This window comes from Chiloscyllium plagiosum, chromosome 15 (assembly GCF_004010195.1).
Source record: "Chiloscyllium plagiosum isolate BGI_BamShark_2017 chromosome 15, ASM401019v2, whole genome shotgun sequence".
NCBI classification, from domain to species: Eukaryota; Metazoa; Chordata; class Chondrichthyes; order Orectolobiformes; family Hemiscylliidae; genus Chiloscyllium; species Chiloscyllium plagiosum.
In genome coordinates this window covers 33,916,961-33,944,597 of record NC_057724.1, presented here as the reverse complement: position 1 = coordinate 33,944,597, position 27,637 = coordinate 33,916,961, and the positions used below count along the sequence as shown (strand labels likewise).

General features: G+C 39.9%; 1 protein-coding gene across 3 annotated transcripts in view; it reads left to right on the top strand.

The window, feature by feature from the left end:
- LOC122557217 (BCL-6 corepressor-like protein 1) overlaps positions 1 to 27,637 on the top strand; it is a 167,762-nt gene that overhangs the window by 66,282 nt on the left and 73,843 nt on the right. For 2 of the 3 annotated variants that reach the window (XM_043704668.1, XM_043704669.1), the window contains exons 3-5: positions 1,741 to 1,828; positions 14,543 to 17,203; positions 25,718 to 25,871. In XM_043704668.1, the coding sequence (XP_043560603.1) occupies positions 1,741 to 1,828; positions 14,543 to 17,203; positions 25,718 to 25,871 (2,903 nt within the window). The remainder of the gene's footprint in view (positions 1 to 1,740; positions 1,829 to 14,542; positions 17,204 to 25,717; positions 25,872 to 27,637) is intronic. The other variant, XM_043704670.1, reaches the window with a different exon arrangement.

Sequence of the window (27,637 nt, the reverse complement as noted above, 5' to 3'; positions counted from 1 at the left end):
AAAAGGTTGAAGCTGCCACCCTTCATCCTGGCTCAGCTGAATGAACTCTTTTTTTTGCACTAAATTGAAGTAATTGACTAACTTGCACTGGCCGACACAGGGAAAGTGCCGTATCAGCACACAAACATGGCATGCCTTCCTGGCACCACTTGAATGAAAGGTTTTTTTCCCCACAGTTAAGGAGAACTTGGGTTCACTAACATTCTTTTACTGTAGGCAGTATCAATACAGTATGTTTAGGATAGTTGCAGTGCTGTGATTGAACAGTTCATGAGTTTCAGGGTCTGCTGGAAACCATTTCAGACAATTGGTGTTCCTGAATTTGGGAGTTCTGGTCTGAAAAGATTAAATTGTGTATGTTAGACTTTGGGAGAAAAGTAAGGAATTGGAGCATGCACACAATGGAAAGATACTAAAGGATGTGAGTGAACAGAACTTTGAGTTCAACATATACTTCCCTGAAAATGTTTGAATGCAGGTGCTTAAAGCCATAAATTTTATCATCAAGATTTCAATTTATCTATGGAGGCATAAAATACATAAGCAAATAAATTTAGTATTGTTTTGGCCACAAACTGAGCACTGTGTAAACTTAAGTAAAGGATGTTAAAGAAACAGGGACATATAACGCAGGGTCTCTCAGGATGATAAGAATAGAAAACTATATTTTTGAGTATAATATTAAATAGTCGCACGATGGCTCAGTGGTTAGCACTGCTGCCTCACAGCACCAGGGACTCCGGTTCAATTCCAGCCTCAGGTGACTGTTTGTGTGGAGTTTGCACATTCTCCCTGTGTTTGCGTAGGTTTCCTCTGGTTTCCTCCCATAATCCAAAGATGCATAGCTTAGGTGAATTGACCATGCTAAATTGCTCACAGTGTTCAGGAAGTGTAGGCTAGGTGCATTAGTCAGGGATAAATATAGGGTAGGAGAATGGGTCTGGGTGGATTTCTCTTCAGAAGGTCAGTGTGGACTTGTTGAACCGAAGGGCTTGTTTCCACACTGTAGGGATTCTAATCTAAACATTCCACTGAAGCAGTGATGGTAAAATGAGATTTGAAGAGCGGTTTTTAAAATTCTGTAAGTTCTTTGACTCTTACATAGGTAAATACTGTTCCCTTTGGTTATGACAATAATTATTCTTTTTAGATTACCACTAAGAGTAATGAAAAATTTCTCTACAAACAATCAAGCAATTTCTAGCAATCCTCTTTATTAATGGTGTTTCTTTTGTCCGAGTGCTTGTTAGCAAACTCATTGACCAATAATAACTGATAATGCATTGGACTGTTTTTAGTACAATGGGGCAGGCATAATTTGGATTTGGAGGGTAAGACCTCTGTTGAATGTTTGAGAATAAGATTTATGGGAACTGATAAAACACATCAATCTTTAAAAGAATGAGGGAGAGTGAATGATACTTGTGGAAATAATTCATTTGTGATTTATCTCCGTTATCTATGAATGTGTATACTTGCACCACTGTTGTCAGTGAAACATGTGCCATTTCATTCCCTCTGGAAAATGACATTGAGTTTGGAGGCATAATGGTGCTGACTTAAGAATGAATAATGTAGATGTAATTTGCATGCAGCATATTAACAGAAGCAACAGTTTGAGTCTTTAGAGACCTCATGTGGAAATATAATAGGCTTCAGGAATTGTGGTCCTGACCTTGGACTACCCATGACAATGTCACAGGAGATCTACTAGTAATGGTTAATCATTTTCTTTAATAGGAGATCTTCACTCACAGATGCAGAATCCAGGAAAAGTGTTCCACAGCCAGTAGGGACGGAAGATACTTGTATTAGCAACCACACTGAAGTAAGCAAGATTGATCAGCTCATCCAAACACAGCGAAAATCTTGTATTCTTTATGATTGGCATAGATTACAAATTTGAAAGATGGAGGATTGTTCAGCAGAATTGCATCTTGGAACTCTGCCTTTGTTTTAATCTGGACCTGATACTACTAACTTTTTTTTTGTTTTTCAGTTTGATTCTACATATAATTAATCTATAAAAACATTCTAAACTTTTATGTTCAAGACTGTCCTCTTGGCTTGCTTTTGTTTTTGGCAAATCTTAGTACCAGCCCGGTACTTTCGAACAAGGCTTGGAAAGTGCAAGAAAATTAAAAGATTTATATTTGGTTTCACCTCATCAGTTTTCAGGTTTTCCCAGCTTTTCAGCATTATAGTCTCTGATTGCTGCAGTAATGCTAGGGTGAAGAATTAACATAACAACATTAGGCCCACATATGTGATCATGACTTTACGCTAATTCAGCAACTAGCCTTCCTCCGAAGTATGATATGATATTTTCAAATAAATGAAGTAACTATGAGAGTCATAAAGTTGTATAGCACCGAAACAGACCCTTTGGTCTAGCTCAGCCATGCTGACAATATATCCTAAATTAATCTAGTCCTATTTGTCAGTATTTGACCGATATCCCTCTTAAACCCTTTTCTATTCGTGTACCCATCAAGATGCCTTTTTCAATGTTGTAATTGTATCTGTCTCCACCAACTCCTCTGGCAGCTCATTCCATTCATGTACCATCCTGTGCATGAAAACGTTGTACCTCAGGTCCCTTTTAAATCTTTCCCCTCTCACCTTAAACTGTGCCTTCTATTTTTGGACTCCCCTACCTTGGGGAAAAGAACTTGGCTATTCACCCTATCCATGTCCCTCATGATTTTATAAACCTCTATAGTGTCATCCCTCAGCCTCTGATGCTCTCGGGAAAATTGCCCCAGTCAATTCAGCCTCTCCTGATAGCTCAAACCCTCCAACCCTGGCAATGTTCTTGTAAATCTTTTCTGCACTCTTTCAAGTTTAATAGTATATTTTCTATAGCATGGAGACCTGCATTGAATGCAGTATTCTAATAGTGGCCTAATCAATATCCTGTACAGCCGCAGCATGACATCCTAACTCCTATACTCTATGTACTGACCAATAAATAAAAGCGTACCAAATACTGCCTTCACTATTCTATATACCTGCGACTCTACCTTCAAGGAGCCAAGAACCTGCACTCCAAGATATCCTTGTTCAGCAATACTTCCCAAACAAAATCCACCATTAAGTGTTTAAGTCCTGCCCTGATTTTCTTACCAAAATGCAACACCTCACATTTATCTAAATTAAACTCCATCTGCCACTCCTCAGCCCATCTGATCATGGTCCTGTTGTACTCTGAAATAACCACCTTCACTGTACATTACACCGATTTTGCAAACGTACTCCTATATTCACATCCAGATCATTTATATATATGACAAAAAGCAGTCAACCCAGCATCGATCCTTGTGGCACAGACCTATAGTCTGAAAAGCAACCCTGCACCATTACCCACTATGTCTTATCTTCAAGCCAATTTTGAATCCACATTGCTAGCTCTCCCTGGATTCCCTCGCTAATCGGTCTACCAAGCGGAACCTTGTCAAACACCTTTCTGAAGTCCACATAGACAATATCCAATGTTCTGCCTTCATCAATCCTCTTTGTCACTTCTTCAAGCAACTCAATCAAATTAGTGAGACACAAGTTCCCATGCACGTAACCATGCTGACTATCCCTGATCAGTCCTTTATCTTTCCAAATGCATGTAAATCCTGGCCTTCAAAATTCTTTCCAACAGTTTAACCACCACTGACATCAGGCTCATGCCTATAGTTTCCTGCCTTTTTCGTACCACCATTTTAAAATAATGTCACGGCATTAGCCACCCTCCAAGCCTCTGGCACCTCACCTCTGGCTATCTCAGCAAGGGGCCCTGCAATCACTTCCCTGACTTCCTGCAAAATTCTGGGATACACCTGATCAGATCACTCATCTCCTGCAGTTCCACACATGGGTGGCCTTGTTGATCTTTTAAGCAGCCCAGTTCTTTTCTTGGTTACTCTTTTGCCCTTAATGAACTTTTAGATTCTTGAAATGCTCCTTAACTCTATTTGCAAAGCTATCTCACGTCCATTTTAGCCCTCCTGATTTCTCTCTTGAGTGTGCTTCCAAATTCTCAAGCACAATATTTGTTGATCCTATTACACTTGTTAACCAAATAGATCATATAGTTTTTAAAATTATGTATTAAATCATTGATTGATATCAACAATCAAAGATACTGTGCTAGTACGAAACAGTGTAAATGATACATCACATGGTAAATTTGAAAACCATATGCAATTATAACTTTAAGTGACTGTTTGTTTCTTCTTTCCAAAGCTAATTTAGCTCTTTGGTAGGACTGTAAGTTAATGAAAGTAGTGGGAGGCTGGTAGGATTTTGAAAAATGTAAATTCAAAAGCAGTAAAAGATCTGTCAAGGCTTAAGAGTGGATGCAGCAACTTGAGTAAAAGTATACCAGGTGGAGCAGAAATTGAGAAATTAGCAAGAGTAATTGAGCATTAGCAATGAAATTACAGACCGATTCACCAACCTCAGTCATGGGTAAGATCCTAGAATCCATTGTGAAGGATGAGATTTCTGAATACTTGCAAGTGTATGGATAAAAGCAGGAATGTACTTCTGAAGCTGTATAAGGCTTTGGTCAGAAATGTTTGGCATATTGTGTGCAGTTTTGGGCCCCAGGAAGGATGAACTAGCCCTGGAGTGTGTTTAGAGGATGTTCACAAGAATGGTCACAGGAAGAAAAGTTTAATGTGAGAGGAATGTTAGAGGACTCTGCGTCTATGGAGTTTAGAAGGATGAGGGGTGATCTAATTAAAACCTACAGAATACTGAATGGCCCGGATAGAGTAGATGCTGGGAAGATGTTTCCATTGGTAGGAGAGAGTAGGACCTGAGGGCATTGCCTTAGAGTAAAGGGAAGACCTTTTAGAATGAAGGCAAGGAGATGCCTCTTCAGCCAGAGTGGTGAATCTATGGAATTCATTGCTGCACAGAAAACCGTGGAGGCCAAGTCATTGAGTATATTTAAGACTGAGATAGATAGGTTCTTGAGTATCAAGAGTTACAGAGAGAAAGCTGGAGAATGGAGGCAAAAAACTTATCAGCCATAATTGAATGGCGGGGCAGATTCAATGGACTGATTAGCCTAATTTCTGCTCCTATGTCTTATAGACTTTATGATATCCAGGAAAAATAGGGATAAAATCAATTGTGTTTTATCTAATTGTCATTTCTAACTTTTATGTTACAACTGGACAAATCAGTACCCAGAATGAAGCCTGGCTTCATAGATTTTCTTTAACATGACAGTCTTTCACTGAAACATAAGCACACAAGGCTGCAGTTTGGTTTGTGCATTGGACAGAAGTTTGGTATACAAAAGAAAGAAAACTAAAATAAAACAAACCAAGTTATGTAAATATAAACACAGTTTGAGAAGTTTCAAAACACATGGCAAAGCAAAACTTCGTTTGCACTCCAACGCGGAACCTTTCCAGTTACCCAGAAGTCCAGAGAAGTTGCTTTCCTGTCACATTTTAATTTGACTTAATTGCCTCTGCTCCGTTCCAAACCTGCAAGCTGGGAAATCCTTCTTACTTGAATCTTTACACAACTGAGGTTTCGACATCCTCAGTCTTTTGCAAAACATCCTCGTCTGGAGGTTTCATCATCTGCTACCTTTCACAAAAGGAACTTACTTTCTTAAATAAGAGCAAAATATTGTGAATGTTGGAAATCTGAAATAAAAAGGTCTACGATGTTGTGGCCATAACGGAGACGTGGGTTTCAAAGGGGTAGGATTGGTTGCTTGATGTTCCAGGGTTTAGAACGTTTAAAAAGTACAGGGAGGGTGGAAAAAGAGGAGGGGATGTAGCATTGCTAATCAGAGAGTGCATCACAGCTACAAAAATGAAGATTGTTGAGGAAGGTTTGTCTACTGAGTCAGTATGGGTGGAAGTTAGGAACAGCAAGTCATTGGGGGTTTTCTACAGACCACCTAATAGCAGTAGAGAGATTGAAGAACTCATAGGTGGGCAAAATCTAGAAGGGTGGTTGTTATGGGTGATTTCAACTTTCCCAATATCGACTGGAATCTCCTAAGTGCAGATGGTTTGGATGGAGCCGTTTTTGTCAGGTGTGTTCGGGAGGGTTTCCTTACTCAGTATGTAGACAGACTGACGAGGGGAGAGGCCATTTTGGATTTGGTGCTTGGCAATGAGCCAGGACAGGTGTCAGATCTCGTGGTGGGAGAACACTTTGGTGACAGTGATCACAACTGCTTCACATTTACCATAGCCTTGGAGAGGGAAAGGAGCAGTTACCAAGGGAAGATATTTAATTGGGGAAAAAGAAATTATGACGCTATCAGACAGGATTTGGGAAGTACAGACTGGGAGCAATTGTTCCACAGAAAGGGAACAGCAGACATGTGGAGACTGTTTAAGGATCACTTGTTGCGAGTGATGTATGAATTTGTTCCTCTGAGACAGGTAAGAAGGGGTAAGATTAAGGAACCTTGGATGATGAGAAAAGAGGAGCTTCTCGTCAAAAGGAAAAAGGCAGCTCACGTAAGGTGAGGAAGCAAGGATCTAGCACAGCTTTAGAGGATTACAGGCTTGCTAGAAAGGAGCTCAGAAATGGACTGAGGAGAGCCAGGAAGGGGCACGAAAAAGGCTTGGCAAGAAGGATTAAGGAGAACCCAAAGGCATTTTACTCATCCATGAGGAATAAGAGAATAATCAGGGAGAAGGTAGGGCCGATCAGGGATAGCGTAGGGAAATTATGCGTGGAGTCTGAGCAAATAGGAGAAGCCCTAAATGAGTTTTTTGCCTTGGTTTTCACTAAGGAAAGGAACCTTGTTGTGAATGAGAACTTTGAGGAGCTAGGAAACAGACTTGACCAGATCAAGATTGATGAAGTTGATGTGCTGGAAATCTTGGAAAACATTAAGATTGATAAGTCCCCAGGGCCAGACCAGATTTATCCTAGGCTGCTCTGGGAAGCGCGAAAGGTTGCTATGCCACTGGCGAAGATCGTTGCTTCCTCACTCTCCACGGGAGTCAGACCTGAGGATTGGAAGGAGGCGAATGTTGTTCCTCTTTTCAACAAGGGGAATAGGGAAATCCCTGGCAATTACAGTCCAGCCAGTTTTATGTATGTGGTCAGCAAAGTTTTGGAAAGAATTCTGAAGGATAGGATTCATGACTATTTGGCAAAGCATAGCCTGATTAAAGGCAGTCAGTATGGCTTTGTGAGGGGCAGGTCATGCCTCACAAATCTTATTGAGTTCTTTGAGGAAGTAACAAGACAGGTTGATGAAGGCCGAGCAGTGGATGTGATGTATATGGACTTAAGCAAGGCATTTGATAAGGTTCCCCATGGTAGGCTCATTCATAACGTCAGGAAGCATGGGATAAAGGGAGATTTGGCTATCTGGATTCAGAATTGGTTGGCTGACAGAAGGCAGAGAGTGGTTGTAGATGGAAAGTATTCTGCCTGAAGTTTGGTGTTGATTGGGGTCCCGCAGGGCTCTGTTCTTGGGCCTCTGCTCTTTGTAGTTTTTATAAATGACTTGGATGAAGAGGTTGAGGGGTGAATTAGTAAGTTTGCAGATGACACAAAGGTTGAAGGTGCCGTTGATAGTACTGAGGGCTATTGCAGGCTGCAGTGCGACAAAGACAAGATGCAGAGCTGGGCTGAGAAATGGCAGATAAATTCAACCTGGATAAATGCAAAGTGATGCATTTTGGAAGGTTGAACTCAAGTGCTGAATATAGGATTAAAGACAGGATTCTTAGCAGTGTGGAGGAACAGAGGAATCTGGGTGTGCAAGTACATAGATCCCTCAAAGTTGCCACCCAAGTGGATAGGGTTGTTAAGAAAGCCGATGGTGTTTTGGCTTTCATTAACAGGGGGTTTGAGTTTAAGAGCCGCAAGGTTTTGCTACAGCTCTACAAGTCCCTGGTGAGACCACACTTGGAATATTGTGTCCAGTTCTGGTTGCCTTTCTATAGGAAAGGTACAGAGGCTTTGGAGAGGGTGCAAAGAAGGTTTACCAGGATGCTGCCTGGACTGGAGGGCTTGCCTTATGAAGAAAGGTTGAATAAGCTTGGACTTTTCTCTCTGGAGAGAAGGAGGAAGAGAGGAGACCTGATCGAGGTATACAAAATAATGAGAGGAATAGATAGAGTCAATAGCCAGAGACTTTTCCCCAGAGCAGGATTGACTGGTATGGGGAGTCATAGTTTTAAGATATTAGGAGAAAGGTATAGAGAGGACGTCAGAGGTAGGTTCTTTACGCAGAGAGTTGTGAATGCATGGAATGCGTTGTCAGCAGTGGTGGTGGAAGCAGAGTCATTAGGGACATTTAAGCGACACATGGATAGCAGTGAGTTGAGGGATGCATAGGTTAAGTTTTATTATATTTTACGTTACGACTTTGTGGGCCAAAGGGCCTGTTCTGTGCTGTACCTTTCTGTGTTCTATATTCTAAAATGCTGGAGAAACTCAGCATGTTTGGCAGCTCTGTGGAGTCTGATATGATTTCTTCAGAACAGAAGAGAAAAGCCTCCTGTCCTCCAGTAAGTTCTTACATTCTTCTGATCTTGCCCTTTTTTCTGGACCCCATCGGTTGCTTTTCCTCTTCCCACACCCAACCCTTTTCCTGATTCATCTCTTCCACTCCTCAAATTTATTTACCTGTCCTCCACATGCTTTATTCCATGACCATTCAATCTTCTCCATTTCTTCTTCGCTGCTTCACTCTATTCCTCGCCTTTTCAACCTACTCAGTCCTTACCATCTTCTTCTCCCATTCTTTTCTTCACACTTGGCTTTTGCCTTATTTTACCTTTCCTGGCTTGCTTCACTTGTCATCTTGCCCTCTTAAACTGCCTAAATCTGCCTTGGTCCTAATTTTGTGCGACCAAGTAAGACAACGTGACCCCTTGGGAAATCATCATGAATTTGCCCAAAAGCAGGCACTTGGCTCAATGTCTGCTAAAGCTTCATCCTGAACAGTTTTCTCGGCAGTGATTCTCAGAGGTCGTATGTTGTTGCTTTCCATTCTCAGGGGCAGGGTAAGGATGCAGGCCCCAAGGCTAATTTAGCTGGAACAGAAATTAAACCTTCTGTGTTGGCATTGTTCTGAACTACATGTTTGCCACCTAGTGAGCCATCTATCCTCTAGCCCTCAATACTATCGAATAATTTAGTTTAGATTAGATTACTTACAGTGTGGAAATTGGAGAAGGGGTAATGTGAGATGGAATAATTGAGCCTAGAAAGTTTGTGTTTTTATGAATAACTAAGTCCTCAAAATAATGTTGCAACATTGACCATAAATTTTCCTTTTTCCTTTTTATATATAAATATATATATATTTAATATATATATTATATATATATATTGGTAGTGCCACAGCACTAGAGAATTGAAAACTTTCAACCTGCTCAAGGATAAATTCATTGAGCTAAATCTTGTGAGCATTGGGAATGATAAGTGTATTGCTGCAGTGTGTGAAGTTGCTTATGACCCAACACTGCTGTACATTTCTGGGAACACCCTTCTGGGAAATCTTGACAGACTAGAGTTCGGGGTGGTTCCATCACGTCCAATTTTCATGGTAGTAGCAGCTATATGCTGAGTTTGAAGGTCCAGCCTTTGATGATAGTGGAATGAGTGTATGGGTGATTTAGGTAGTAGGTTAGGGGGAATAGTTGTGTTGTGTTGTGGAGGTACAGTTCTTGGCAGAGTTGAAGCTCTTAGAATGAAAGGGATAGTAGTAGCATAGGTTTGCTGAGTGGTGAATGGCTGCTTTTCTGATTGAAGGAGAGTGTACAGTAGGCTTGATGTCAGGATCACTGCTTTTCTTGTTAAATATTAATAACCTAGACTTGAATGGATCGATTACAACTTCAAAATTTTCATGTGATGCAAAACATGAAGTGTTGTGTGGAGGATAGTGATACATTTCAAGTGGGTATAGTCAGGTTGGTGGAATGAGTGGACACATGACATATGAAATGTAATGCAGATAAGTGTGTAATGATACATCTTGGAAAGCTGACAATATAAATGGTGCAATTTTTTAAAGGTGATGCAGGAACAGAGAGACCTTTGATTATATGCCTACAAATCATTGAAGGTGCTTTGCTGATTGAGGAGTGATTAAAATGACTCATAGCATCCTTAGCTGAAAAATGTGTTGCTGGAAAAGCGCAGCAGGTCAGGCAGCATCCAAGGAGCAGGAGAATCAGAGTTTATGCCCAAAACGTCAATTCTCCTGCTCCTTGGATGCTGCCTGACCTGCTGCGCTTTTCCAGCAACACATTTTTCAGCTCTGATCTCCAGCATCTGCAGTCCTCACTTTCTCCTCATAGCATCCTTAGCTTTATAAAGGTGCAAAAGCAGAAAGTTATGGTAAATCTTTTATGAAGAAACTGGTTTTGCCTCAATTGGAATAGTTGACTGGACTTTTCAAGGAGTGGCAGTCTTGAGCAAACGTGGCATTCTGCACCTTTTTAATGCACAATGAAAGAGCTCTCTATTTCTGACAGCAGATTCTGATCAGGGCTTCTTCGGAAACGTGGAGTGCATTTTCATTTTAACAGGTCCATTGTAGTGTAGAACTGTCAGGGCAAAGCAAACCATGCCTATTGTTTTCACAGCAGTCAGCTGCTGTATTCTGAAATTTAAAGGTCAACCACAGACAGCTGCAGTCAAATGTAAGTGTAAGGTTAGGATGCCAGAAGGGTAGAGTACCAAGTGGGTAGGTTGCAAGGAGTTGGATGCCAGGCTGGGGAATGTGTTAGTTACAGTGACGAAAGGGGATTGTTCTGGTGGTGGAGTAAGGAGCTGGGTCCAACAAGCTGAGGAAGTGGTGTCAGATTTGGTGGTAGTAAAAGGGAGTTGAGTTCATCAGGGTGGAGGTGTAGGTCTAATAGCTGGGGGGGTTATCTGTCCTTAGAGAAAAGGGTCAGTGTCTCATCAGTGACTGGGGCAATATTGGAGGTCTTGGTGGTGCAGTTGTGTGGTATCTTGGTAGGATTCAGTTTTATAGTTAGTCCGGAGTTAAATTAGGTATTTAATAATTTTTACTTAACTGCAGCAGACCTTTGGAATTCTTTGATTTTAAATAGAAAGTTTCAGCTACAGGGGAATTGCCAATGGAATCTTCAATTTTCTGGGCAATTCCTCCCAAGTCTACTGGGATGGGAATTCTACCGGGTCCCGTTATACAAAAACAATCATCTTGCCATCAGAAAAATCGAGCCATTTTGCCCACCTTCTATTTTAAGAGGATATGAAGATTTAGGAGATGTAGAAAACATTATGAGAATGATTTAGGCATGGGGAGCTTCATTTACACTGATTGAAGAACGTGCAATTATTCCCCTCGAGATTTTGAACGAGGTGTTTAAAATCCTGACATCCAGTCTTAAAAATTAGAATGGTCTGTTGGCCGTCCACCTTTTCTACCTTATAAACTTCAACTCACCCAATATTTGCCTGTATTCTAATGCACAATAAGTCTTATTTCACCACCATCCCTGTGCTCACTAACTTACATTGGCTCTCAATCCCAGCAATTTATTACATTTCAAATTCTCATCCTTCCATGAGATTACCCCAACTCATTTCAGTAGCCTTCAGTAGGCCTCATGGTTGTCTAATTCCTATGCTTTGTGCATTCCCGCTTTCTATCAGCCTGATTATTGGTGACTGTGTGCCTTTAATTGCCTAGACACTGAATTATGTAATTCAGCCCCTAAGTCTTCCTCCGCACACTACCCCCCTTCCCCCCCCCCCCTCCCCCCCATGGTTTCTGTGATTAGAGGTGTTTCATATAAATTTTTTAAATCTCTGTCATTACTTGTGGTGATTTGTATATTTGCTGTCATCTCTGTACACCTCAAATCTATTTAGATTCTTAATTCCAAGCAATATATACATTCTTTAATTTGTTTTGGTAAAATTTAATATCTGGTTAGCTGAAATTACTTAGCCAATCATGTTAATGTTAATTATTGCAAAGTAGAGCAGGTGAGACATGGATCTTGGAGGTAGGGATACTATCAGTACTCTTGTACTGCACACTAGGGCTCATTCTGTCCTTCGGCTGTTACCAGCCCATCAATTTGGATCACCTGAAAATTCAGAGATTGTGTTTGATATAGTAGTCTAAATTAAGTTAAGCCACAGACACTATGGTCTCAGCAGCAATCATTGTGGAATACCACTTTTCTGCCACTGCCATAACAGTGCCTTCCTCTTACTCTTTGCTTTTATGTCGAGCATTCTATTCCATTGAATGTGGGCATCGCCGGTTGGGCCAGCATTTACTTCCCATCTCCTATTGCCCCTGAGAATGTGCTATTGAGCTGCTTTCTTGAATTGTTGTTGTCCCATTTGGTGTAGTTCCTCTCACAATGCTATTGGAGAGGTTGTTCCAAAATTTTGACCTAGCAATTTATTGCTTGACCCTTGTCTGTCCTGTTCAAAAATGTAACTGTGTTAATCAAGCAAGGCATATCCTTTTAAAATACATCTTATTATAATTTTTGTTTTGAGATGTTCCATTAAAATAAATATTTCTTTTTCTACATTAGTTCTTTAGCCATGTGTTAATGTTCCTAATCTGACTTTGTTTGTTTTTAAGTAAAATTTCATGTTGCTCACACAATAATCCAGAGTTTAATACTGCTAGATGACAACGATCCTAACCTAAATTTAATCTTAACACGTGATATTTTCCCCCAAATGGATTTCCTCCCTTTTCCTAATTATTGATATGAATCGGAACAAACTGGGGATTATCCCTTTCTTTTTGCAAATTCCTCTCCAGCCATTTATATAATATCCCTTGCCAACTTGTAGGCAACACATGTTCAGGATGCTTGTTTGTGGCTGCAGAAGATGCTACCTATTGTCCTGATTTATGGAGTCCCCTATCACTATACATTTCCATTTTGCTTCTTCCCTCTTTGGACAGTCATCTGAACTTTGGTGCCTTGATATGCATTGTGGCTGCCCTCTCTACAGGCTTTCTGATTCTCTTCACAGATAATCAGCATGTTGCATGTGTAGTATAGGACCAATGCTTGAAAACTTCATTTTCTCTTTCCTAAGTACCTGCCACCCTACTTTATAACAGAAAAAATCTTTTATTTTCTGCTTTTCTCTGGGATGTATTTGCATTCAAGACAGAAGTACTCAGAAGTTCCTCTCCCTCCCTCATGTTTGAGTGTCTCCAACTCCCACTGCAGCTCATTCATTCTGAGCTGGAGTGACCATAAAGGCAAGGACATTTTCTGCAGGTCTGTAAATCTGAATCTATATTGTTGTCCACAAACTCACATTTGTTACTGGATATGCAAATAGTCTGCCCTTCCATCTCTCTTTTTTAAATTTGCTTGTTTATTGGTATCCTGAAAAACTTTATAGTTTTTATTGTTAACTTAAATTAATAAAGTAATAAATGGATCACTCCAGTTATTAGTTAAACTACTGTTCCAGCTCTGGGGGATTAAAAAAAACACTATAATAGTTACCTATCTGTACTCTGCGCGAACAATTAATGTTTGTTTTCTTTTTGTTATAACTTTCTGCCAACATTCTGTTCAATGGCTTTGCATCCCCCTCTCTTATTTTTGCTAGCTTTGCTGCCATTCAGGCTTGCACACTTTTTTTTTCTGGGGCCCTCCTACTCTGTGTTGCTGTAACCACTACTATTCCTGCTACTGCTCAGGTCCATACTCTGTTTGGATGCCTTGACTTATATTCTATTACCCTGCTGCACTCTTCTGGTCCACTCTTGACCGCCATCCCTTTTCTCCTCCTAATGCTGCCACTTAGGTATGCACTCTGTTGAGAGGCCCTGTCTGGCACTGTACAGTGCTAATGGCACTTCTTTCTCGGCCATCTCTCAGATTTGCACATTGATAGGGGGCCCTGACTCTCACTTCATTAATGTTGTTGCCATTGGTCAGGGTCATGCTGTGTATGGTGACACGTGTGCATCAATCTATTTTTGCAGCTGTTGCTCCTGCTCCTCCTGGTTCGCAAGGGAACTGACTAAGCTATTATGCATAAAGCTTCAGCGTTAAAACTCCAGGGCTTCAAGCTGGACAATTCTCCGTTTGCCTCTGCCCCCATTGGCTAGTTATCCACAAGCAATTACAATTTAAACCTTAACACCTGCTGAAATAGCTACAAACATTATAGTTATTAAAATAATTGTCACTTTGACACTGACCCTTTTGAAGGCAGTTAAGGAAAGGAAATAAATGTGGACTTGACACCCCTCATAGCCTGAGAGCAAACTTGTAAAAACTTCCAACCTAAAAAATAGATATTTGGGTTTGAGCAGTTCTGACATTCCCAAAAAGTGTCAGGGCTTCAGGAAAACAAGATAAAAATGAACGATATCCTTTTTAAAAGTACTGAGTATAAATACCTGCAAGAGATTCCCAGAAGCACAGTTGTATCTCAGACACTTCAAGAATATTCTTAAAATCCTTACTTTAGCTGTGAATTTAAAGTTATTAGTAGTGATGTAAAGTAGTTTTTAGGAAACTTAGGCTTATTGAAATCTCTGTTGATTACCATATCTTTTTAGGTGGCGACTGAACGAATGAGCAATGGTGCCCATCAAGTCGAGTGGGATGAAAGTAACTTATTGCAGGAGGAACTTCAGAATTGCAAGAATAATGAGCCTGAAAAATCTGTTCGCAAAGAAGAGGAGGTCACCTTCATGACCACTTCGGACACACAGTTAAAGACTGAAAAAGTTACAAATGTGGAAAGTAAATTGCTTCATGGGGAAATGCCAGAAAGTGAAGATGACAAAATGAAAAATTTGGAGTGTACGGGCATGCATCGTAAAGCACAACAAACTCTGTCAAAAACTACTTGCACTCAGGAAAACACTGGGGAACCAGAAAAGACTATAAAGCAAAAAGTGACTCCTGGGACTGAAGCTAAGTATCAAGGACTCCCCTGGAATGATCCACAAATAGACAGTGCTAAATCGGGGAATTGCCGCCCTTTTGATGCACCAAACTCATTAAACTTGTTCAAACCTGGTTTATCGTCATCCCAGAATTTACACACTGTTACTCGACCATTTCTTCCACCAATGTTTAACCAGGGTCCACATTTGATGTACTTACCACCAAACTTGGTCCATCCCCATGTTGCACCATCTCTTCCAACTACTTTAGGAGTTACAGTGCAGACAGTACCACCATTTTTACAAAGTAAAGGAGGCAGCACTAATGTAACACCTGATCTACGTTCATATTCTCATCCAGTCATGCTCAACAGACCTTTGATTTCAGAATCCAAGATCAAACATACTGCTGACTACTCTCAGTCCCTGTTAGCAAAAAATAAAACTGAATCAGAATCCTCTCAGCAACAACAGATTTTAGCTTCCACCTCCCATGCTTCACTACCAACTTCCCACGTTTATTTCAACCCAGGCAGTGAATTATCTTTGGGACAAAAGATCCCAAACAGCCAGTTATCTAAACTTCCTGAGTGCAGTTCTACTCATCAGCGTTCAGTTGGGCCTTCAGAAAATTCACATCCTCCATTCATAGTATTTAGATCTCCACCTCAACTTGAGAAGCAGATATATCCAGAGGGATCCCATGACTTGCCACTAGATTTGTCAGCAAAATCAAGCTGTCATGGTATAGGGGTTAAACAGAATTCTTTCCCTGAGCTGCGGAAAACCCCACCTATGCCAGTATTGACGCCTGTTAAAGGAGATAGATCATTCTCCCTGTTGCACTCTAAAAATGATGTTATCACATCACAAATTCCTCAAGGTATCTATAGTGCCAGCAGTATTAAAGGAAACTTTGGTTTAACATCACCTGTTGTGGTTTTTCCAGATACTATAAGGAATGGCGCTACACTTCAAAAGAATTCAATGGATCCTTTAACCTTGCAGCCATTGAACCCAGCTTGGTCCTGGGTAAAAGGTTCCAGTAAACTGGTGAACCATAACCCACGGACTTTTGTTGGTGTAGCCAATGCTATACCTGCGTCTATGTTACAGATTGGTAGTGAAGATTCTAAGAATGCTGCTAAGCAAGAACCAATTTCAATTGTTTACCAAGGCGATTGCCAGTTATCACTTTCCAATGGTGACAAAAGTGGGGAGGCCAAAAAGGATGCATGTGGAGGTCAAGGTGTTAAAAAACCTAATAGTCAATTGCATAGCTGTTTTGTATCCAACCCCAATGAAGTGGCATCATTTCATTCAAATACATATCCTCCATTCATCATTAACCATCTTTATCTGGCAAAGGATAAAACTCCATTTCATCATTCATCATTGTTAACTAATGGCAGTTGTTCAGCACAACAGCTACCCCTAGCTCAAGGAATTCCTTGTGGGTTAACATCTTCCAGAGGTGAATATACTTTATTTCAAAGCCCACATCATCTGGGGGCTGTTTGGACTCCTCAGAACTATGGAGAAAAAACAAAAGAAGACAAGCTACAGATAATGGGTTCGCCATTATCCAACTTGGAGACTATTGTTCGTAACCGGGCTTTGGAACTATTTGCAATTGAAAGTAAAAAGGACAATCCAAAATCATTCACTCCAAATGCAATAAGTAAGGAAGGTACTCCTTCCAAAGATTTGAACCAATCAGCCTCCAGTAGTACAAATGTTGTTGACCTGAGCCGTTTACCTTTTGAAAGCAAAAGTGGTCAGAAAGATCAACAAAATATGATTTCTACAATCAAGGTGGACAAAATGGGTAAAACCAATAATGGAAATACAAGTGAAAATTCTAATAATTCAACGGGTGATGTGGATGAAGTTGGAAAAAATCAAAATGAGGAGCAAAATGGACAAAGAATAATTACTTCTTTGCTATTGAGCAACCAGCCTTTAATTAATCATAGCCATAGTATTAAAGATCTTCCTGTTGTAGAAAGTGACAAGAGGGTAGAGCTAGCAACCATACAGGAGTTGGCATGTGGAAATACAACATCCTCCAAATTATCTACAGATGCAGATCAATCCATGACTAAAGCTATATGTAATGAGAAAGAGCATTGTGGACCAGTCAAATGTGCTGTTACCAAAGAAAAGAAGGATGGTTCAGTGAAGAATCTAGTTTCTAAATGTAAAGGACCTAATTCAGTTAGATGCAGTACAAATCCATCTAGCTATATTGGAAAGAAGTTGAAATGCACTAAGAAGGAAGATATTGTAAGTTGCAAAAGATTAAATCGGGAACAGCAGACCATTCAGGTAATTATAATTTTCAACATGCTTTTTCCCTTGTTTGAGATTTTTTGTTTCATGGCTTAATGAAGATTATGGTGTTTAGAATGTTAAACACAGCTATGTGATGCAATTCTGTATATTTTTATAATAAGGATGCAGTTTCATTTTGTTTACTTTTGTATTAGCTTCAGGTTTTAATAATAAGTCAGATTATTTTTTGTCTGATAAATGATCCTAGGAATGTATTTTCTGGTATTTGGTTCCAATAAATTTGCACTAGCCAAAGGAAGAAATTATGTAATACTGAACATATAATTGATAGAACAGAATAGCTTGCGATTTTAAGAGCTAGATTGTACAGTCAGTGTAGCAGTGATGCTCATCACTGATTTTGAAGACTATCCTGTGATTTCCGTGGCATGGATTACCTTCTCTCCAAATACAGTTTGAATATTGTGCCAGCTTGGGGATTATCAGGTGTTCAGCACAAAATGCAGGAATGAGAAATTACCACCATTTGTCAGATTTATGACATTGGCTTCTTAGAAAACAGTTATTTTAAATTGATATTCCAATCTTTTGGGGATGATCCAATTTATGGAAATTTTAAGGAAAAGATTGCAATTCTGCTCTTTGGTCATGAGACCAGAAACTGACTGCAGTACTGTGAATGGAGAATCAGTTTCTTTCTTTCATGCTCTTGCTGTTCCTCTATGGAGAGAACCCACAATTGGAGGATCAGCTAGGGCAGAAGAGAGGAAATCTCTGATTGAAGGAGCTGGAACATTAGCATGAAGAGACTGAAGAATTAAAACTTATAGTGAAGAGGAAGAAGCCTGGAATTGCATTCGCAGGTTGGGTATACAGAGTAACCGGCTCTGCAGCCCTGACCTCCCTGACCCTTGAAATTGGCTGCATGCCCTCACCACTTCTGGTCTGAGAGGGTAAGCTGGATTTAAAACTAGGCCAGGTGATTCAAAGACCGAGGAGGTTGTCAATTGTTGAGACAGATTGGCCAGAAAATGTGCTTTCAGGGCTCCAGTACTATGTTAAAAAATTACAATAATAGATTATGAAACATTGCTCCAGCCCTTACTCTTCATGTACCATAATTCTCCTGCCAGCTATGCCCTCTTGCCATTCCCCTTTGTACCTCATTTTCCCATGTCACTTTATGCCCTTCTACCCATATTCGTGGCTCCTCATATAACCTATGCCTACCCATTATTCCAGACTCTTCCCCCTACCATGTCAACCCAACTAGTATCCATGCAGACAGAAGAAAAAAATAAAGTTCCATATTGCAAACTACATTCTATTAGGAAAAAACACTATTCATAAAAACACCTTCTGAGAGATCTTGACAAGTTTGATAGATATGTATTTGATAGTTTGCAAACCTTTGATAGGCACAAACCTTTTTACTATTAATAAGTCTTAGGAATACCTGACCACCCCAAAAAGTGTCCCAGGAGCATACCAATAGGAGGTACCTTACCTCGACAAATAACTACTCTATGAACCATAATAAATCCACAATGGTGCCAGACCTGCTCAGTATTTTCAGTACTCTTCTTATTTCAGTGTTCTAGCACCTGGAATATTTTGCTTTTATTATATTTCATTTATCTTGCTGTCCTTTTACAATTCCATCAATTTGAAGTGGCTGAGAAGCATGGCATTTCACCACAGATGATAAAAATGCAATACTTTTCCAGCCCTTTTAAAATGCTGCTTTGCCACAATAATGTATGTTTTGTTTTTTGTCATAAAAACTGTTCAGAACTTTTTGTCTCTGGCCACTCTCATCCCTGAATATCAATGTTAGCAGGCAAGGTAAGCAATCAAAATTATCAATTCTGATGTAGCAAACTCAGAAGTAAAATAAACTCAGAAGACTTAATCAATTTGCAGTAAACATTTTCTGAGTGCAATGTAAAGGATTGCGACCTACATATGGGATTGAAATTGAAGCTGACATATCATAATCTCCTTCAAAGTTTAAGCATAAATATTATTGTATTTGTAAAAAGAAAAGTATGTTCTACAAATATGAAATTATCTTTTAGTAACTACAGGCTGTCCATCAGTAATCATGAAGTTAGTACACTGTTCAATCAACTCTTGTTAGAATAGACTATCTCCTGCCAATACATTCGAATGGGAATGTGCTGCAATTGACATCATAGTGAGGTTTCCATGGTATGGATCCAGCCATTGGTGTTGCTGACATCATTAGTGTGTGCACATTATTGCTGTTTCATCCTCATCAACCCACTCACTGCTGTCAATACCATCCAGCCTCTGCTCACCTCATTGGCTCACCTCACTGCCTTATTCATCATTATGTCCAGAGATAGTGGCAATGAATGAGGTGGTGAGTGAGGCAACAAGGACTCTTTCTGAGAGCTCATTACTGCAGATGCTGTGAAGAAGAGTCATCTAAATTCAAAAGGTTAGCTTCCTCTCTCTTTCTCCATGGATGCTGCCTGACCTGCTGTGATTTCTAGCATTTTTTGTTGTCAGTCTTTCTGAGAGCTCCTCTGGCTCAACTGCTCTGCAGTTTGATTCTGGGACAACAGGCTGATTGGAACACTGAACAAAGTATGGAGCTATTGCAAGCCCCGCACCATCTCTGGCAGTGACATGACGGACATTGAAATTGCATGGGCAGTGAGTACAAATTCACGCTTTAGAATTTTCATCCTTGTTTTCAAATCCTTCCCTAATATAACCCCACTTAACCAGTACAATACAGCTTCATAACCCTCCAGGATAGCTGTGATTCTCTAATTCGGACATCTAAAGCATCCCTGCATTTAATTACTTCACCATTGGTGGCTGTTTCTTCAGCTGAAAGGAGCTTAAGCATTGAAATACTGACCTTAATGTCTCTGCCTCTCTACCTCAGTACCCTTTTTTTAAGAGATACCTTAAAACTTAAATCTTTGACCAAACCTTTTGTCATCTGTTTGTTTTTGCCCCATGAAGTATCTTTTGGATATTTTATTGTGCCAAAAGTGTTATGTAAACATTGAATGGTTACACCTCATTCAACAACATGTTAATTCATTCAAGCTGCTTTTGCCATGAGAATAACAGTGTAAACAAACAGGGTTTTGGCAGTTCAGTAATTGCAATCACTTCAACTGTGCATATATGGAGAAGCTTAGAATCAATGACAACTTCTGCATCTCTGTATTTAACTATATAAATGCAGGTTACAGAAATTGCTGTCACTTTTAAAGACTGAGTGACTGTTGGACTATCATACTACTATAAAATCTAGACCTAAAATGAGGTTTTAGTTCTTGAAGTTAAGTGGTAAAAATCAAGAAATGTACATGTGTAAAATGTCATCTCAAATCTGATTGTGCACTACTGTTAACACAGAGAGGGATAGTGTCATTCACAAAGTGGTATTGTTCTTTGGATAAGAAATGGTGAACTTTTAAAATACGACCTGTTCTACCCACGAAGGGCAGATGGGCAATACTGCAAAACACTTGCCTCTGAAATAATGTCACAATTAGCTGGACTGACATTTTTCTATTCAACATTTATCTTACCTAGCCAATCACCTGTCTTCTTTGCTATGTATTGATTCACCTTCATATCAAAATAAATTGCTATTATAATAATTTTTGCTCATGTTATTCATCAAATATGTCTCCATTTCAAATAATGTTACAATCCAATTACATTGCTAATAGATAAGTGGTTTGGCAGTACTGTTGGTTAAATACTAGATTCAAATCCAGATAAAATAACTCTGATGTCTGTTAGCCTGATGGGTCATACATGAAATGGTTTATCAAATTTATTAATGCAGGCTTATAGTAAGCAAAAACACCCCAAGTGTGGTACTAAATTTGCAATCTCATTCTGAACTGAAAATGTGTTACTGGAAAAGCGCAGCAGGTCAGGCAGCATCCAAGGAGCAGGAGAATCGACATTTCGGGCATGAGCCCTTCTTCATGCCCGATACGTCGATTCTCCTGCTCCTTGGATGCTGCCTGACCTGCTGCGCTTTTCCAGCAACACATTTTCAGCTCTCATCTCCAGCATCTGCAGTCCTCACTTTCTCCTAATCTCATTCTGAACCCAGGAAATAGGACGTGAGTATGATGGTGTACTATTGTAATGTTCGTGCTCAAGAGGTGTTGTTAGTTGAGTTCCTTACCTGCTATGGGAATGTTTGATGCTAATACTGCATCAGAGTGGAAAAAGTTCCATTTTGCAGCACTAGCATCCGGTACTTTGCTTAACTGCATTAGCTGCACAATAGATGTGAAGACTTCATGTTCTTTAAAAACTGAGTTATTAAAATGTTATCTGGATTCCATCTTAGTGCACACACTATATAGTGGACTGTGAACATTGTAAGGCTAATTCTAGACAGCTGAGATTGCAAAAGGTATTATTTTGACAGATAAAATTTCTCTGGACGTTGGATCACAGATTTTAGCCCATTCATTATAAATTTATCTCTGCCAGCATAATATAATGTGAATCAGAAAGTCCAGGCTCTATTGTCTTCCACCACTAGTAAAAGTGAAAGAAGCTGAATTTTAACTCTGGCTTTATCTAGGTTGAGGCTCATACTTGAATCTATCCAATTAGATTTGCACCATTCAGCAGCACTGTAGATGTTAATTAAAATTCCTGATATAAACCTTCTGTGACTGAGCCTTCTTGTTCGATCTCCATGCATCCCTTAAAATTGGTTCACCACAACATCTCTCTCTAGTGCATTTCATTTGCGCAATGTCCACTCCTACCTATCCTATCACATTGGCTACATGTCATCATCCCTGCAGGGGCTCAAGGATCTGTCCTTGGACCCTTCATATTTCTCATCTCATCTGCTTTGTGACACCACACAAAAGTTGAACAACATTCCACATGTGTACTCCACCCTATGGGAACACCCACCTTGCAGGTTGTTGAATGTCTTTGCATGATAAGACTATTTCTGCAAAACCAGTCATGGATGAGCTTTAGTTTTCTTTCGCAAACGTTGTCTTTGACCCTTTTGAACAGGGTCCTAATGCAGCTTCTCTTGAGTGTGTTTGGGTGGTTCCCGTTGTAGTTCAGGATCTGGTCCTTGTGTGTGGCTTTTCTATACACTCTTGTGGTGCATCCACTTCTGTGTTCTGCTTACCATCACATCCAGAAATTGGAGTTGGTTGTTAGTTTCCTTTTCTCTTGTAAATTTGATACCTGTGAGCATGGTGTTGATAATCCACTGATAATATGATTATGTTTTGTCCTTCTTGAGTGTTTTTAGGGCTTCCCTCTCTTTGAGGCTGTTCATTTGTCTTTTTGTTATTAAGGGTACAGTGGTTTGTCTGACTACTTGCTATGTCTCTTTGGTTAGTCTATTAGTTCTGAGCGTAAATTTTAGTTCAGCTAGGAAGTCAGTTGTTTTTGCATCCGCGAGGTTGCTGTGAGTCCCTTGGCTAGTACTGCTTTTTTGGTGACTTGAGTTGTAACCATTGTACCAGTAGATAAAGGCAGAACGACGATAATCATGAACAAGACTGAAAATGTTGAGAAAGCAGAGAAACTGCTTGCAGATACTGACACCTACCTACAGAGGGAGTATGGCCCCCACGCCACAGCTAACCAATAGAATAAACAACACGCTACAAGAACCTGCAAAAAAAACAGACTGATAACCAGGATTGACCTACAAAGGATGAAACCAGAATGCATCAACTCTTCAAGATTTTACAGATTACCCAAGGTACACAAACCACGCATACCACTTAGACCCGTTGTGGCACTTCCAGGAACTCCATCACATACACTGGCAACCAAAAAAACTGAAACATCTTGTCAACGGATCCTGACACTCCATATAATCATCACAGGACTTCCCAGACAACATCAAGAAGATAAACATAGATAGGGTCGAAGCAACTGCCTCATTCGATATAATGGTACTTTTCGCTTCAATTGGAAAAACTCTAGCTAGAGAGACAATAGCTGACCACCTGGACAAACAGAGCAGAAGACGTGACAGGGAACCAAAGAACAAGAACTGCGTACTCAGACTACTAGACCTGTGCTTGATGACATACTTTACATTCAATAACTGAATATATGAACAGATCAATGGGGCATCTGTGGGTTCACCCATCTCTGGGCTCATAGCAGAAGCAATGATGCAAAGACTGGAACAAACAGTCTTCCCTCAAATCCGACCCAAACTCTGGATCAGGTACGTGGACAACACTTTTGTAATTATTATGAGAACAGAGATTGAAACACACACAGGATTATCAACACCATGCTCACAGGGATCATATTTACAAGAGAGAAGGAAGCCAACTCCTGTTCCTGGATGTGATGGTAGAAAGAACACAGAACAGTGGATGCAGTACAAGAGCTTATAGAAAAACCACACACACTGACCAGATCCTGAACTACCACAGGAAATACCCAAACACACGCAAGAGAAGCTGCATTAGGATCCTGTTCAAAAGGGCTACAACACAATGCAGCACTCCCAACCTATGAAGAGAAGAAGAAGAGCACCTCTACAGAGTCTTCACCAAGTACGGATATACCAGCAACATCATCTGCAGATGCCTGGTAAACAGACAACATGACAAGGACTTGCCATGACATAACACACTGCCAACGGTACTTTATATAAAAAACGTCTCAGAACTGCCAGCCAGACTTCTCCAACCAGTCGGATTCATGATAGCCCATAAACCAACAGCCATGCTCAGACGACAACTCACCAGAACAAAAGACCCTGTACCCGCCATGTGCAAGACTAACGTAATTTACAAGATGCCATGCAAAGACTGCACAAAATACTATATAGGATAAACAGGCAGACTACTAGCAATCTGCATCCACGAACTCCAACCAGCCGCTAAATGCAACAGGCAGCTGTCCCTCGTAGCCATACACACAGATGACACAAGGGCCACAAATTCAACTGGGACAGCACAACAATCACAGGACAAGCTAAACAGAGGACAGCCAGAGAATTTCTGGAATTGTGGCACTCATCCACGGACTCCATCAACAAACACATAGACCTCGGCCTAATATACCAGCTACTACAACGAACAACCAGAACCAGCATCCGAAAGCAGCAGGAATGGTACCAAATAAATTCCAGAAGACACAGTACAGTATCACTTCACAGGAGGCTCCAAAGCACTGAATATGTCACCTAGACAGGGACGAAACATCTGCAAATCAACTTCTCAGCTCAGCTAACATAGCCACGAGTACAGTGACCAGCACCTGAGCTACAAATCTTTATGCAAACAGTGAAGAATTCTGCATCCTCTAAGGATGGATTCTCATGAACCTGCCTGTCCCCTTTCCCATCTATGATTTAATTTGTCTACCATCTTCAGTCTGGAATTTCTGTCTCTTCTCATTTTCTCCCTTTAAAGCCACCCTTACAACTTACTTTCTTGACTAAGCTTTAGACAGGTACCTCAATATCTCCTTTGCTGTTTCATAGTCAAATTTAGACTTGGTACTTACTGAGGAATCATTTCCTAAATTAGAAGCACCATGCTCCCTTTTTCATGTGATCCAGCCTTGGGTCCTGTTGCATTGACCACCCCCTTTCCTTCTTGCCATGAAATACTTGTGATAATCAATCATGATTAGTGATTACACTTATGACTGAAAATAGTCTGTGGTGGGGCTGTAATTTTCTGAGTTCATGATTTCAGCTATTGAGTGTCATTTGGCACTGAGAAGAAATCTCACCTCCGACTGATAAAGCCATTGGTTCACATTCATTCCAAGACTATAGCACATACCTGAGAAAATTGATACTTTAGTACAGTACAGAAGGAATATTAGTTTGTTGGCAATGATAACTTTTGGATGCAGTATTAAACCAAAACCCCAAACAGTTCAGATGTGCACCAAAGGTCAATTGTTTGAGGAGCAAGGAATTCTCCTGGGTTATCACATTCCCTTCCAAATGAAAATGATCAATAAGGCAAATTCGCTGCTGCAATTGATTATACAACAACATTATTTACCCTTCAGAAAATTCAGTGAATTTGATGTGTTTTTTTAATGGCACACAGTAAAGCACAAAATCTTTCTTTCTTAGCCACATTTTTGTATATTGTAAATGCAACACTTGATTGAAATGATTTTTGCCAGCATAATCACGGAACTGGGAGTAAAATAAAAAGTGAGAAATAGGAGGATCACTCTTAACTGAATTCATAGTTGATCAATACTGATGGTAAGGGATTGTGCTCCATTTCCTGTATGTTGCAACCAGTATCTGATCACTTCAAGAACTTTGATCTTTAATATGATAATAAATATGATTGCAAATAGAGCAGGGAAAAGTTGCCAACTTAGCCAATATTTCTTGTTATGAATTGCTAATTCATCATTTTGTTTACTTTTGGGGGGATAAATGCAGAAGTAAATTTCAAGTGATGACAAATAAATTGAAATCATTGATTTGCAAAACTTGAAAGAATAGTTGTACAGAAAGTAAACTTGACCTCAGTTGAATGTAAATTGCAGGGATCCAAAAGACGGTCAAGCAGTCTCGAAGTGAGTCGTAGAGATAGTGAAGATGATGTCTGTTCATCCAAAGGACTTGATGGCGAAAGAAAAAGCAAACGGCTGCGAACACCAAAGACTGAATGTTCTTCTAGAACAGCAATACAAGAAAAAGGTGGGCTGATCTGTAATATACTAATTGCATGTCCTTTTGGATAGTAATGAGATTTAGATTTTAAAAATGTATATCGTCCATCTTTCTGTTTGGGAGCCATTTTCTCAAAGAGAAAGGACAACACAATGTTTCAAGCTGAGCCCTTTGAATACTGATTGAATAAACATGTTTAAATTTGAATTTGTTAATTCACAGTTAGCTTGTTTTGAAATTTTGAGGGCTCATACCAATGAGATATGCTGCATTGTTACTTGGAGTCCAAGTCTCAAGTCCCTTTTTTGGAAAGAAAAAGAGCTTCTTGAAACATAATGTTTCCTACTTTTTGGCCAGAAAGTCGGAATTCTTATCATAACATGTCTGGAACAGGCGAATTAAAAACTTAACAAGATAGAGAGAAATTAACTTGTCTTGTGCTATTTAAATTTGAGGAGGTTAATTTTCATTCGCAATACGAAACTGCAATGTTCCACCAACCGACTGGAGTTTGAAGCATTGGTATTATTAAATGCTGGTGTTTTATTCAACATGTTACGAATCTAGGTAGGATGTCAATGATAGCCTTATGACGTAGGCCAGCCATGTCCGCATGCTGACAAGTGGGAAGGGACATCTAAGAGACTGTCACTCAAGAAAATGCCAGAGGGAATCTCCGGTGTGAGTGGCTTAATCTTTTCTTGTGGGTCTATATCCCATTTTTACAAGTTGTCCTTAGAAAAGAAATTACTGCAGATATGTAGGATGTATTGGTTGAAATCTTCCAATATTCCCTAGTTATTGATTGATTGATTGATTCTGGCAAGGTTCCAATGGATTGGAAAACAACAAGTATATCACCACGATTCAAGAAAGGAGGAGAATTAAATGCAGAAATCTACAGTCCAGTTAGCCTAATACCTGTCAATGGGGACAATGGTAGAATCCATTATTATGGAGTTGTAGCTGATACAGTCATAATACTTTAAGAAAAAGTCAACAGGGGAAATCTTATAGGGGCCTAAAGAAAGTGAACTATGCCAAGAACTGCACGAGAACTCATTGAGAAGCCTGGTGAGCCCTATCTCGCATTAGGATCAACTAATTGCATCTTGAAACAAAGCAGTGGCTATTAAGGGAAAATCTTTGCTGAGGAGGAGTTAGATGCCTATTAAGAGGGATAATTACTTGTTTATCACCTTTATTAACAGCATATATCACTTGATTCATATGCAGCTTTCTATCCTACTACCCACCACAAACAAACTAAGTTCTGAAAATTCTCAATATGGAAGTCAAATTATGTTCCTGTGGATTTCATCTTGCAGCTGGTTATCAACAGCCTGTACGTTTCTCAACATGCAACAATATCTCAGGGTATGATCCACAGACGCCAACTATATGCATCTCTCATCCACAATGTTGGCATCCAATAATTGCCAGGTCCTCATAATCATCAAATACCTCTTCAAACATCCTCCAAGCAGATCAAAGCAATATTAGGATGTTTCTGAGAGCATATTTCATGAGTCGTTAGTTGTTCTGAGTACATTTGTGGTTGTGGGTATGTTCGCTGAACATACCCACAACCACAGCAACTAGCACCTGAGCTACAAATCTTTACACAAATCTTGAACATTGATTGGTAGATTGCAGCCATAGGGAGGGACTAGATAGCTAACATTCCAAGTTTAGTAAGATGCGACAAGAGATTTTGCTCAAAATCCTTCATGTAACTCAGTGAAACTGCCACTTAGTCAAAAAGCCATACAATTCAGCTCAACATTAATTTG